The 12,788-nt window shown below is 41.7% G+C and overlaps 2 protein-coding genes across 6 annotated transcripts in view; both read right to left on the bottom strand.

The window, feature by feature from the left end:
* LOC118341258 (dapper homolog 3-like) overlaps window positions 1–5,293 on the bottom strand; it is a 10,421-nt gene extending 5,128 nt beyond the window's left edge. Inside the window, exon 1 of the mRNA XM_035679471.1 lies at window positions 4,778–5,293. Within this exon, the coding sequence (XP_035535364.1) occupies window positions 4,778–5,008 (231 nt within the window). The 5' untranslated portion in view covers window positions 5,009–5,293. The remainder of the gene's footprint in view (window positions 1–4,777) is intronic.
* A 2,530-nt stretch (window positions 5,294–7,823) lies between these two features.
* Window positions 7,824–12,788, bottom strand: part of gramd1bb (GRAM domain containing 1Bb) — an 83,018-nt gene continuing 78,053 nt past the window's right edge. For all 5 annotated transcript variants that reach the window (XM_035679468.1, XM_035679470.1, XM_035679466.1 and 2 more), the window contains 3 exons: window positions 12,214–12,321; window positions 11,674–11,794; window positions 7,824–10,851 (listed from right to left, as the gene is read on the bottom strand). In XM_035679468.1, the coding sequence (XP_035535361.1) occupies window positions 10,762–10,851; window positions 11,674–11,794; window positions 12,214–12,321 (319 nt within the window). In that variant the 3' untranslated portion in view covers window positions 7,824–10,761. The remainder of the gene's footprint in view (window positions 10,852–11,673; window positions 11,795–12,213; window positions 12,322–12,788) is intronic.

The following is a 12,788-nucleotide window of genomic DNA, read 5'->3' as shown; positions in this document are numbered from 1 at the left end:
GGAATGCCAAATTTTCCAGTGATGGATTTGGAACACAAGCACCACAAACCCCCTCCATCCACTGTATATCGCCTCCCCCTCCCCTGCTCCTGCATGACCCTCCAGACTACACACGCATGCATAGACATCCAGACACAGCACACATGTGTAGACACACACACATAAGCACTGATGCATGTATGCATGGGTTAACACACACACACACACCTACACACACACACTCCATTGCTGATGGTACAGTTGACACTCAAGGCTCATTAAGAGACTTCATCACCAGAAGATAGAGCGTGTCGTCCTTTTTACATTACAAACCTGCTATGACGGAGCACCTGTCAGACAACTGCTACAGTCCTCTGCACTTCTTGAGCTCTGTCTCTGTACATTTGTGTGTCTGCGGCAATAAAACACTGCCTATACAAATGTAGACAGGTGCTATGTTGTGCAAAAGCGCTGATAAGAAATTCCTTGATTGCTTGCAGCAGGGCTCTAGAGATGGCAACATCGGCCTGTTGTCAGTCCACCACTTTGGCTTGGACTGAAATATCTCATCTTGTATTTGATGGATTACCATGATGTTTGTACAGACATTCAGAGGACAGTCTACTGACTTTTACCTCTAATACCACCATGAGGTTTTTAGTGCCATATCTTGACATCTTTTGGATGGATTGTCACTGGTAGACAGACATTAAGGCTCCCTTCAGGATGAATTATAATCATGAAAAAAATTTAAATTTTGGTTTATGACTTCCTGCAACACTAAAGACATTCCCATCATCTTCAGCTTTCATTTGTGCTTGGTGCTAATTAACAAATGTTAGCACACTCAAATAAAATGGTGAACTCAAATAAAATGGTGAACCAGTAAACATTATACCTACTAAACCATGTTACTATGGTCATTGTGAACATGTTAGTACGCTGCCTATTGTCTCAAAGCTGCTAACATGGCTGTAAATTCTGGTCCCATTGTCAATTTTCCTGGACCAAGTAACCTTTACTCCACTATTCTTTCACAGCTTGAAAAAATAGCTTGTATTCATGTCTCAGTGGATGTTTTATCAAAACTAGGCAGGAAACTAGGTCTGTACTGCTCTGAGTGATCTTTTGGTCAGAGCGCCGGTTAGAGCTCGGACTCCTTTGTCCTGCCGTTTAAATGCGGTCATACTGCAAATGCTGTTGAGAGGCAATTGACCCAAGCTAACCTATGCTTCCCACACAACCTCTTCACCCCAAACACTGTCATTTCTTTTGTCTTGACAAGGACGCTTATTGTCTTAGTATAAACAAAGCATTAGCATCACTACATCAATATGGTTTTGTGTGGCAGAAACGAAGAGTGGGGAGCTTTGTTTTAGCTAGCGGCGTGGGGTAAAGAAATGGCTGGGAGGAGGGGAGACTATTGGAAATCAATGAATCAATTATGCAGATTCACACAATTGATTGCTTGCTGCCTCTTTGTGGCCATGCACACAAATACACACACACACACATCAGATACTGTGGAAGGCATGATGCTAGTTATTAAATTATAATGCTGCAGAAAACAAACAAACCTTTGTGGGTGAACAAACAACCAAACACAATACAACATTTAGTGTTGTGGCTTTGGAGCAGGTTCATAGTGCAGCAAGGACCATTTTTCTGGCTGGTCTTTGATTGCACTCTATTATTAATGGTCTCACACTGGCTCCCTGACACTCTGCACACTGTATCATTACTGTTTTACTGCATCCTCTGCCCCAGGCTGCTGGGGGATGGGGGAGATAGAGGACTCTGTGCAGCCAGCCTCACCTATAGCCATTAAGCTGTTACACACTGGGTGTACAACACATCAGGGCCACCTGCTCTTTCAATGAAAAAGACTGACCAGCAGGTGAATCCAGGACAAAACTGAGATGACTGATTACTGTCTGATTGACATGTCACACCTTCTTCAGCTACTGAGGATTGTATGTAGAAAAGGTTATGATATGGACTTCAGCTTTTAAAAATAGGATTCTGTAGATCAGACTTCTCACCAGTTAAAGGGTTTTGTAACAATAACGTCAGTATATAAAAATCTATGGAACAGGGCACACAAGGCATGCAGCCGCACTGCTGGACCCCGTATAATTAAAGCAATGTTGTGACTGGCTCCACACAGAGAAGGCTGTGGGAGGCCGGAAACACACACACATGCACACATACTTGACTAAGCCGCTGATCCCTTCTTTCTACAAATATATACAGACATTTTAAATGCTTCATTTTAATAAAGTAAATTACATTTTAATGAGAAATTCTAATTTAACGGAGGCTGAATTTGCACACAAACACACACACACACACACACACAGATGCACACAGTGTTTACATAAGCGTAGTGAATGGCATTCATTAGCATACTTTTACTCTGTCCTACGTGCACAGGGGCTTGTAGGCAGGACAGCAGGGTGGGTTCGCTCTGAATGGAGTCTCTAAAGAGAGACGTGCTGTCAGGCTGTGCTCATATTGTGGATATAATATGACCTTGTGTCCAATACACAAGTATTTTCTGAAGCTCATTTGCCTCATTGTGTACAAATAAGGTAAAACAAATCTTTGTGATCCTAAACCAAGTGGAGGAAACCAGCCAGTGATCCACTGGAGTGATCGGTCACTGCTGAGTAGACTAACTGCTCTGTAGTCCCACTAATGATGTGCTCCTACCTTAACACAAGGACACACACAACCTGATCGATGACAGACCAGCGTTCAGCAAAGGCACAAGACAAAAGCAAAACCCGCCGCACACCCATGCACACAACCCTGCGTGGGGAAGGTGCCCATTGCTTTCATGCACAGACCTTTTGCATGCGCCTTTAAACACACACTTGCACAGATATTAACTCAACACTTGATTTGAATCCCATTAGTCAAATAATGTTTTAATTTATTTAATTTTTAGAATGAAATATCACTTTGGAACACTGAAGGTTTCTTAAATCACACACACACACACACACACACACATACAGAGACACACACAGTAGGTAGCTGGGAGGGAGGTCAGAGCTCCATGCTTTCCCAGCTGCTATCTGGCGTCCCACAGCTGTCAACACCTTCAACCACAAACTGTATGCAGGAGAAAGGGCCTCTCGTCCTGTCTGGGGCCACATTCATGTGTAAGGCAGCTACACAAACACACACACACACACACATGGGTCAGCTGCTTCTGTGTCACACCGTGAGCCAGGCATTTTGGAGATGTTAACCTACATGGAAGACGAGATTGGGATATTCGCCTCGGACGCAGATGGCGACCTGGTATCTGATGAAGACTCAATTTGAGACTTCAATTGGAGTCCTGTCGGGCAAAAAAATTCCCCCAGGAATTTCCCGTGTAATTACTGCCACGCTTGGATAAGCATAACAGTTAATAAACATCGATCCACAGACACAAAATGAAAAGTGGAAAATATGCGACCCTGCGGGAAAACGCGTGTCGCTCCTTCACTGATCTTGAAAATGGCTGTTTCCCGTCAGTGCGTGAGGAGTCAAACGCCCTGACAGCTCCAGCAGCACCAGCGGGGGGATCTGAATTTACTGTGTGCACACAGGAAACATTTGACCCCAACGCACTCACGCTTTAGGTCATTATAAAAATTTTAAATCGTTTTTCAAATTAGCATAATCTTTATTTTCAATCAGAATTATTAACCAGCTCACAAGGCAACACAGCACAGTTGCCCATGCCATGCACACACTAAACTGAGGCCACCTATATCCTCTCACTGGGGCCTCGGTCGGCATCATTAGTATTCTGCTCCATATGCGCCTATTGTTAGGGCCCCGGCGGAGGGGAAGGAGGGAGGAGAGAAGGAGGTGTGAAGAGGAGGCGGCTGATTTAATTTCTTTTTCACCCTCTTTTAATAATGGCTTCCTTTTGTGGGGATGTCGGGGCAGATCGCGTGCAGCAGCCAAACAGAAACCAAACTCGCAGACTCAAAGATGAAAACTTTGAGCACAATAAAGACGCATCAAATAAAACGCAGAGCACTTTAAACAGCATTTACAGCGGCGGGCATGCGCAGCGGTGCGTAAAACTTTCCGGTGGGAGATGCTGGGGCCCTAACGCTGTCACATAAACTTGTATTTGTCTCGATTAACCCAGTTTTTAATTCTAATGTTAATCTCAACCCCACTGCGTCACGGCGGAACATATTTGTCGCAACTTCACCAGGGCTCCGCACAGCGAGAGAGAAGCCCCCTCATCAATTAAACGGGAGGTTATTATGGTATAAAAATGTTAGCTGCAGCAGCAACATGCAAGCTGAAAGAATAACTCATTCCTTTATGATCTATGGAGAGCACAAATAAGAGCTTGTTAAGTAGTAAAAGCTACAAAAGTCCATGATGAGGGAACAATGGGCCATTAAAGAGTCGGTCTGTGCCACAAACGGCGGGTGCTCCACCCCCTGATTTCGTTACCCACAGACATAAATCTCAGCCCAAAGCACAGAAACGCATTACATCCTTTCAAACAGAGACCCTATCAATCAAGTTGAGTAACTTTTTTTGCAGATAGAGGTCACCTCCACACAAAAGGCGCAGCCCAGACCAAGAGTCCATCCAACGGTCAAGCGGATTACAATGAGGATACGCTGCAAGGGCTGTAAGATATTCAAAACTATGTAGGACTATATGGTACATGGGCTAAAACGGGGGGTTTCAACCCAGGGTGTGGTGATATGGTGTGAGTCAACAAGCAAGAGCTCCTGGAATCCAAACACGCAGTAAAAGGCACTCTTCTTACCAGCTGACGCCTCAGTGTCAAGTTTTCCTGCCCCCAGCTGCTGAAACACGCCAGCTCTCCTCTGGCGCTGTCCTGGGGAAGGGGGTCTCCCAGAGCCAGCGCCCCCAGCACCAGACACTCCTGCCTCTGCTTGCGGAGCTCCAGTTCGCACAGCCCGGCCAGACTCGCCTCCAGGCGCTCCTTGGTCCGACTGCGCTCCACAGTCACCGGGAACGAGAACGCACGGTGCATGCCCCCCCTTTCAAAATACCAGGCTTATATGCACAGTAAAAGTAATTACTCCCCTTATTTTTGTATTTCTTGTATCTCCAATTGGCCCAGATTTACGAGGGCATTCGCAGGCTATAAAAGGCCATGCTGCATCCCATTCCTTGTAATAGTATGGTTGCCTTGGAGCAGCATGGTCTCCCAGACCATCTATGCCCTATACATTTTCTTCTATTTCGCAGCTGTCAAACGCAGGCACGGAGCCCCGCCCTCTGCAACCAGCCACAGAGGGAAAAGTGGGAGTCATCCTCCCCTTTGCAAATCCAATCTGAGGCTTCATTGGACGCGAGAGGCTGGTGGGGTGCTGCGCGTAACGGTGTCCCATCCCCCTTGATTCATTGCGTTGACGCGTCGACCTCACCCATTTTCCCATCTTGGCCTGGACTAATGGACTACTTCAGGGGATGGTTATTTCTGGACGTATAGTAAACTGGGATTGTATTATTCTGAGACTTTTAAAGCCCCCATGTAGTAACAGGGCAAAGAATACACCAATAACAAGACTGAAATACTGGTGAAAGAGGCTGTATAAATGGATGGCAATTAGACAGGATACAATAACATCAGGGAAGGCTGCTCAGTGCAAAAATACAGATGCTGCAAATTGCAAGACATTATGAAATACAGCGTAGAGTTTAATGGGATTGTGGTACCACACAGGATAAGGCATGATAAACAGGGAAATAGTTATATATGTATATAGCTGTATGAGCTATTTATGTTCTGTTAATAGAAATAATCTTGTTACCTCTTTATTTAATCAGGAATCAAGTTTGTATCCTCTCTCTGATGCTTTTGTGCTGCATGTCTTCAGGATGCTGAGGAATGCTAAACACATTCATGTTTGGAAAGATCAGTAACAGGAAAACTTCTTTGATTTAACTGAATGTTGAATCAGTGACAGATCATATTTCAGATGTGCCATTTTGTGTATTTTAAGCAGCTTTCCCCTCAGATCAGAAATCAGAAACGTTCTCTCCAAAACAAAGAACAAAGCTGTTCATCTGGGCATCTTCTGCCAGTCAACTGTTAGCACCGTAAAGAAGTTATACATATGTATACCTGGTATGCAAATAATGCACGCTTGGTAACTTATATTTAGAATAAGGCATTGGCTGTTTTAGGTAATTTCTACACTAACATTTGCAAAAAAAAAAAAAGCCTTAAAAAATGTCTTAATTTTAATTCTCCATCTGTTGTACATCAGTAGTCTCATCCTCTTTACACTCACATGGATTGGCTTCTTAGCTTTCAACTGCATTCACTCACTGAGTTTGTACAACATGGACACAGTGGTAATTAATAGGTCATTAATGTAACAGTAATTAGTGAGACAATAGGGAGGCAAAGGCATCCTGTGGGCAGACTGCTCTGAACGTAATGGAGGTTGTGAGAAACTTGTTCTGTGTGTATAACTCCCAAAATAACAATGCATCTATATTTTAGTGTCTTTTGATCTTACTGTTTTAAAAGTGCAGTAACGGATGAATATTTAATCTTGGTACCTCGTGCTCATCCTCTGTACTACTCCACTGTAAAGTCTCCTGAGGTCAAACACACCGGGTCTTATAACAACTTCTGTTTCCTGTTTTAAATATTAAATATATCTATATGAGATTCAGTCAAACATTTTTAGTGTGTCTTGTCAAAATAAAGTATGAATGAAGTATCAATAGCAACACTATTTGTATAGTATATCTTTTTTTATTCATACTTCCAATCTCTACTTCACATGAACCAGAAAGCCACTTTCATCTTCAGTCTATGAGGCAAAGTCATCGGCAAGTCAAAACCTACGCGCAGCGCAGGTTGGATTCTTTTGTCAGTGTGTGTGTGTGTGTGTGCACACTGCAGATATACACAACATATACTTACAGTATATTTATCTCATGTATAAATTTAACTAAAAGTCTCTCTAGAGATCAAAACATTTTCTAAAAAAAAAAAAAAAAGCCATACAGTAGAATGCTTTTGAACAGAACGACACCAGTACATATTTTATCAAGACACACTTGAAGAGCATTCGCTATGAGTTTGATCAGTGGTTGTTTTCAAGAGGTTGTGTGATTCCTACCGTGTGTTAATAACCAAGGATGTTAGTGAGTACTGTGTTGTGTGGGTGGCACTAATGTCTCACCGGCTCTGTGACAGCAAGGAAAATGCCAATTGATACAGTCAATGAAGCACAAAATTCATTAGTTGTCAGTGACAAAATGGTGGCATCCAGAACTCTCGGGTCACCTTGGTTCCAAAACTGTGCAGCGATCATACAATCCTTTGTGTAACGCAGATTATTGTGAGTGCACGCTGGAGAAGAAAGACTGAAAAAGGCAAAAAAACAAAAAAAAAGCAAAAAAATAAAAGCCACTAACTGGTGTTATGAGTGAGAGATTGAAGTTTAGATTTATTTAAGTCAAATTTCTTGGTACCAATGAGAAACACAGGAGATTTGAAGGAAACGATGAAGGTACAATTTGCATAAATGTGGAGATTGATAAGATTGAATTCAGGTCTGCTGTGACAGTTCCTCGGGGGCCTGTGTGAATATTTAATTTGGACCGGGGAAGATGTGTTTCTTGTCCCTGTGAAGGATTTCACTCAGCCTGGACAGTGAAATAAAGTTTCAGTGATTTAAAATCAGGTGTGAATAAAACCAGAGTTGGGGATCAAGCATTTATCACGTCTCGTTCAGATCAGAATGAGAATGTAAGTTTTAAACAAACAAAAAAATACAATTCAAGCATCTGAAAAGGAAAAAGAAAAAATCCATTTCATCATACACTTTTAAAAACAAACACTTTAAAGCATTTCAATCACATTTTCATATATATGACATTTCTGTACCATCATATACATGAAGAATTACTTCACTATAATCTTTCATGTCGTCAGGATTGTGAAAGTGATTTCTATAAAACAGAAAACATTTCCAACCACTCACATTCAGGTCTTAAGGTTTCCCTGTGTTATCCTTACTCAGTGCCTTCTTCAAATGTACTATACGCACACACACAGCAGGGGTCCAATCCTGAAGCTTTTATGCTGTCAGTCAGTAACACGCCATGCAGGCACACAGACGAGATACCGTTTCCCTCATACAAATCACTCTTGCCTCGCCTTGAAATAGACAAGAAAGTGTCAGTCTTACATTGGGCTTTGGGATGAGACACTGAAAGAGATCTGTATGTAATCATGTCAAATAGAACAATGCACAGATATTCTATTTGGGCAGAATAACACTATTTTTGAGCAGTAACAAACCAGCAGGATTAAAAATCCAGCAATTTCTGCTGAGTTTGGATGTTGTAAATCACCAGTGTGATTGTCAAATTAACTAAAATACAGCACAGAAACAGTTTCCTCAGCCCTGCATTCACCTCCAAACAAAACTGCTGGCATTTCTTGCTTTCATTCTTTACCTGAAAAGGCCTTAAAGTGCTTCACTTTCTCTTTTTTTAACACAAAGACGTCTTTCTTATTTTTGGAAGTGCTTTCATTGCTTAAGTCCGTCAGGTGTCAGGGGTCTCTGTTGACAAACTCTTAAGAGATGCTCTTTGCCGCACCTAATCCAGTATATATATAATACATGACATACATGATAAATACTTCATTTAAAACAACATGATCATTTGTGAAGGTACATTTCTACTTCTTTCTTTTGGTTCAATTTAGTTGCGTAAAGTTAATTCTCATGCTTTCATTGCATCCAAGACAGTCACTTGAAATAGGGGGAGGGGATAGTATAATATATCTTTTTTTTTTAAAGGAATAGTTTGACATTTTGGGAAATATGCTTATTAAGTATATTATTATTTATATGTTATTATAAATAATTACACTTATTTATGGTGGCTCATCCAACTTTTAGCCAAAAGCGAATATCTGCATTTCTCACAATGTCAATCAATTCCTTTTAGCAAAGAGTCGTCAAGCCACTAATGTGGTGACAAGTATAAAGAGTTGCTCACAGAGGGCAGATGAAGGGTTCATCTCCAAAACGTTGTATATCCATTTACAAGAGAAAAAAATCATCAAGTTCATTATTTAATCTTAAATATTTAGATGATCGTCTTCCTTTTGTCAACCATGGATTTCAGCTACTTAGTCTGTGACATCAATCGATAGTTAAGCAATCTATCAGTTTTTAAAGTAGGTGTAACTTGATTTCAGATTTTGGATATGTCATTTTGGAACAAAACTCTTCGATTGTAAACTGTTCCCTGGTGGGGCTAATGCAAGGCGGCATCCAAATGCATTAGAATAAAAAAAAAGGCAGTCTGGCTGCAGGAGCCAGAAAAGAAAAAAACCCATAAGAAACATACAAGTGTGAAATGGTAAAAATGTCACACTTTACAGCACACACACTTGTGCGCACACGCACTCACACACGCACTCACACACACGTGCACGAATATAATCGCGCGAATGCAGAATCATACTTGCACACTGGACATGTCACAGACATATCTGGCATGCATTTTTAGAAGAAAACACTTTTTGTTAGAAATTCTTTAACTGGTCTAGAGCTCTGATAATTTCTTTATGTACATAAATTAACAATAAATATAGGTAATGTTTATATATTTTGAAATATATATATATTAAATAATGAAATATTCTTATATATTTCAAATATATTCATAGAATTCTTTCTAATTTCAAACATTTTTAAAGAGATATAGTCACAGTTTAGTAATAAAACATGTAAGAACACAAGTCTCCCTATTGGTATGGCTGCAGCATCCCCTTTTTTTTAAAAAGATTAATAAATTGTGATCAAAGTCTGGCCTTTTGTTTAGGCTAATACATTCTTACTTCATTAGAAGGATGAGAAATAATGCAAAGTAAGGTAGCTAACACTGTGGCAGGGGCAACCGATGATGTGAATTGTGTGTAAAAGTACTGGTTTAGATCATTTTAAAGATTTCCCTTAATAAACATTTCAACACATTTCAACGGTCTGACAGGGAACCAGCCCTGCCAGAGACCATACAGGCCAGGTTCAAACAAGGCAATAGAGACTGATCTGTGAAGCTAAGCTTCCACAGCTACAACACTTCCTTTCCTTTTTGGTTGTGGGATGATAACTCAGATCACATGGAGGTTTACCAAAGGGACACTGCAGCGAGGACCTCTAGGGGACTATTGGTTTGGAACAGTCTAGAGAGTGTAGAAAGCCATTAAGACTCGAAAGGACCCCCCCTTTCTTTGACTCGATCTCTCCTCGTCTTCTGTTCTTCTTTTTGTGACACACATAGACTGGAACTGGACCACATTAACACTGACTGAGGGGAGCTAGGTTGTCTAAACGCATGCAGTAGTTTTCCTTCTTTCTCTCTGCCACTGTCTGGTCGACTTGGCTTACAGTAGGATGCACTTGGAAATAAGAGAGTAGAAGGAAACGGTTATCCCACAGGTGCAGAGAAGAAGCAAGTCTCGCACTCTCCCACAATGCCTCAGTGATGTTGGGTACACCTCAGTTCCTGCGTGTGGTAGGGGCACATTCTGTCCATGATTTCCTCCTCCTGGGGGTTTTAACCTCTGTGCGCTGGACACGACTGTTCCTCTCTTTGTGTCTATTGGACCAGCTCATCGTTGGTCCCCCGCCTCCCTCCTCTGTCCTCTCTCTGTCCATCTCGCTGCTGCCTGCATACTGGTTCACAAACAAAACAGGTCCTATATTGCACAGCATGCCCTCATGGCCTTGTGGTGGTGTGTCAGTGGTAGCGACTTCTCTTCTCTTCAGCTTCCGAGCTGTAGTCCCTTAAACCAATACCTCGCTGGAGGTTCAATAAAGAGTCTTTCATCTGAAGAAGAGGAACAAGAGGAGAACACAATGCGTTACCATGTTTATTATAGACAGTAAAATAACACTGACCTACATTAACGCATGGGACAAGTAACAATCTCCTTACTTGCTTTAAGATATTTAATTATTTTTCCCATGGTGCCATTGGGCAACAATTGCAACTGATGGTCATTCAGGGGAGGAGAAGGTTATTCAAAAGTTTCCCTAAAGTACATTTATTTACAGGCTCTATTCAAATCATTGGCTCACCTTTGAGGTGGAGTGGTTTGTTTAATTGTAATATTCTGGGGATGGAAAACTAAATTTTTTACTTATTTTTGATGGCTATATTTGAACTGGGAATGTTATTAATACATTGTCAGTGACTTAAACCCCTCTCCTGGCCAAGTTTTTATCTGATATTATAAGCTGCTGGTGAGATACCTCCCGCACTTCAGCAACAGAAAATACCCTCTCATTTGTGGCACCATTTCCTTGTCTGGTAATGTGTTTTATGATGACCCTGATGAAGGTTGCAAGCTGAAAGACCCTGGTCTGACAGTAAAGTTGTTCTTTATACTGCAAGTGTTGCTGGGACTTTCACTTCTTCAGACTTTTCCCCCTTCTCCTCTGCACCTTGAAAGTAAGGGAAGTTGTGCCAGAAATCCCCTACTCTGCTTCTACCATTTTGTTGTTTGGCATGCATTTATTATGATTCTTGAGGATAACGGGACAAATGTAGACAATGTTCCATCACAGTGAGATACATCAAGTCACACGAGCAGTGTCTACCTATAACCCCCAAAATAAAAGCAAGCCAATTCTCTGGCAGTTGCCTTACCTGGTCTAGCAGCACTACCGACGACTTGATAATCTCCCTCCACTTCTGCAGCTCGGCGTCATGGTAACGCTGCTGCGCCTCCAGGAGTTGGGCCCACTCCATCTGCGTCTGAGGCAGTTTACTGGGAAACATGCACACACACACACACACAACATCAGGGTGCAGCCGCTGAAGCATGACTTCCATTTTGAGGGACTGCCAACAAACAGTTTGGTAAATTGTTTCAGTAAGCCCAGAGCTATTCAGTGGTAATTTTAGGAGCTCAGTGTTTTCCTGTCACACATGTCAACAGCCATATGGATATAGTTTAGTGTGTATGTTTATGTTGTGATTGCCTTTTGGGCAAACAGCCAAATAACTACAGTCCATTCAGTCTCATCTCTGCAGTGACAGATACGTTTTTTTAAGGATCTAAAATGCCCAAAATATCAATCAGCCACGTGGAATCTCTGTAATAAATACGTTTTGCATAAATCGCTGCTAAAAAGGTGTGTATACACTTATTTGTTTGTGTGTGTGTGTGTGTGTGTGTGTGTGTACCTTTCATGAAGCCGCAGACCTTGCCAGGTTGTTAAGGACTGTGCAGAGTACTCCAGCATCCACAGCTTGTAGAAGAGCATCATGTTGAGGAACACCAGCAGGACCAGGCTGAAGGAGGGCAAGACGGAGAGTCAACAAATCAGTCTTTTCCTTTGCATTTTATTCATTCAAAATTCCCCTAATCTGTAGATGGCAATGCCAATATGCTGGGCATACTGTTTCTATATATGCATCTGGCTATGCCGACTACTCAGATTATGTACCTTAGACAGATCCTACGGATGGCAATGAAGGGAGAGGAGAGAGAGGTTACACTCAAGACACCAACAATGAGATATTTATAAGAGTGCAAAAAAAAAAATCCTAAATTAGACAAAAAATCCACAAACTGGAACAATTTATGAACTCATGAAACAAGTGACTCAGAGAAAATTCTCTGTTTTAATATATGTGAGATGAGCATGTGGATCCTGATAGCCAGATATACAAACATACCAATATGAGAGATTGTGCACTGTGTGTGTGTGTGTGTGTGTGTGTGTGTGTGTGTGTGTGTGTTGTCTGCTGCGTACACA

The sequence above is a fragment of the Morone saxatilis genome, unplaced genomic scaffold (assembly GCF_004916995.1).
Source record: "Morone saxatilis isolate NCDOM2014 unplaced genomic scaffold, NCSU_SB_2.0 Contig8, whole genome shotgun sequence".
NCBI lineage: Eukaryota > Metazoa > Chordata > Actinopteri > Moronidae > Morone > Morone saxatilis.
The sequence above is the reverse complement of the archived record's forward strand: the minus strand, read 5'-3'. Positions and strand labels throughout refer to the sequence as shown.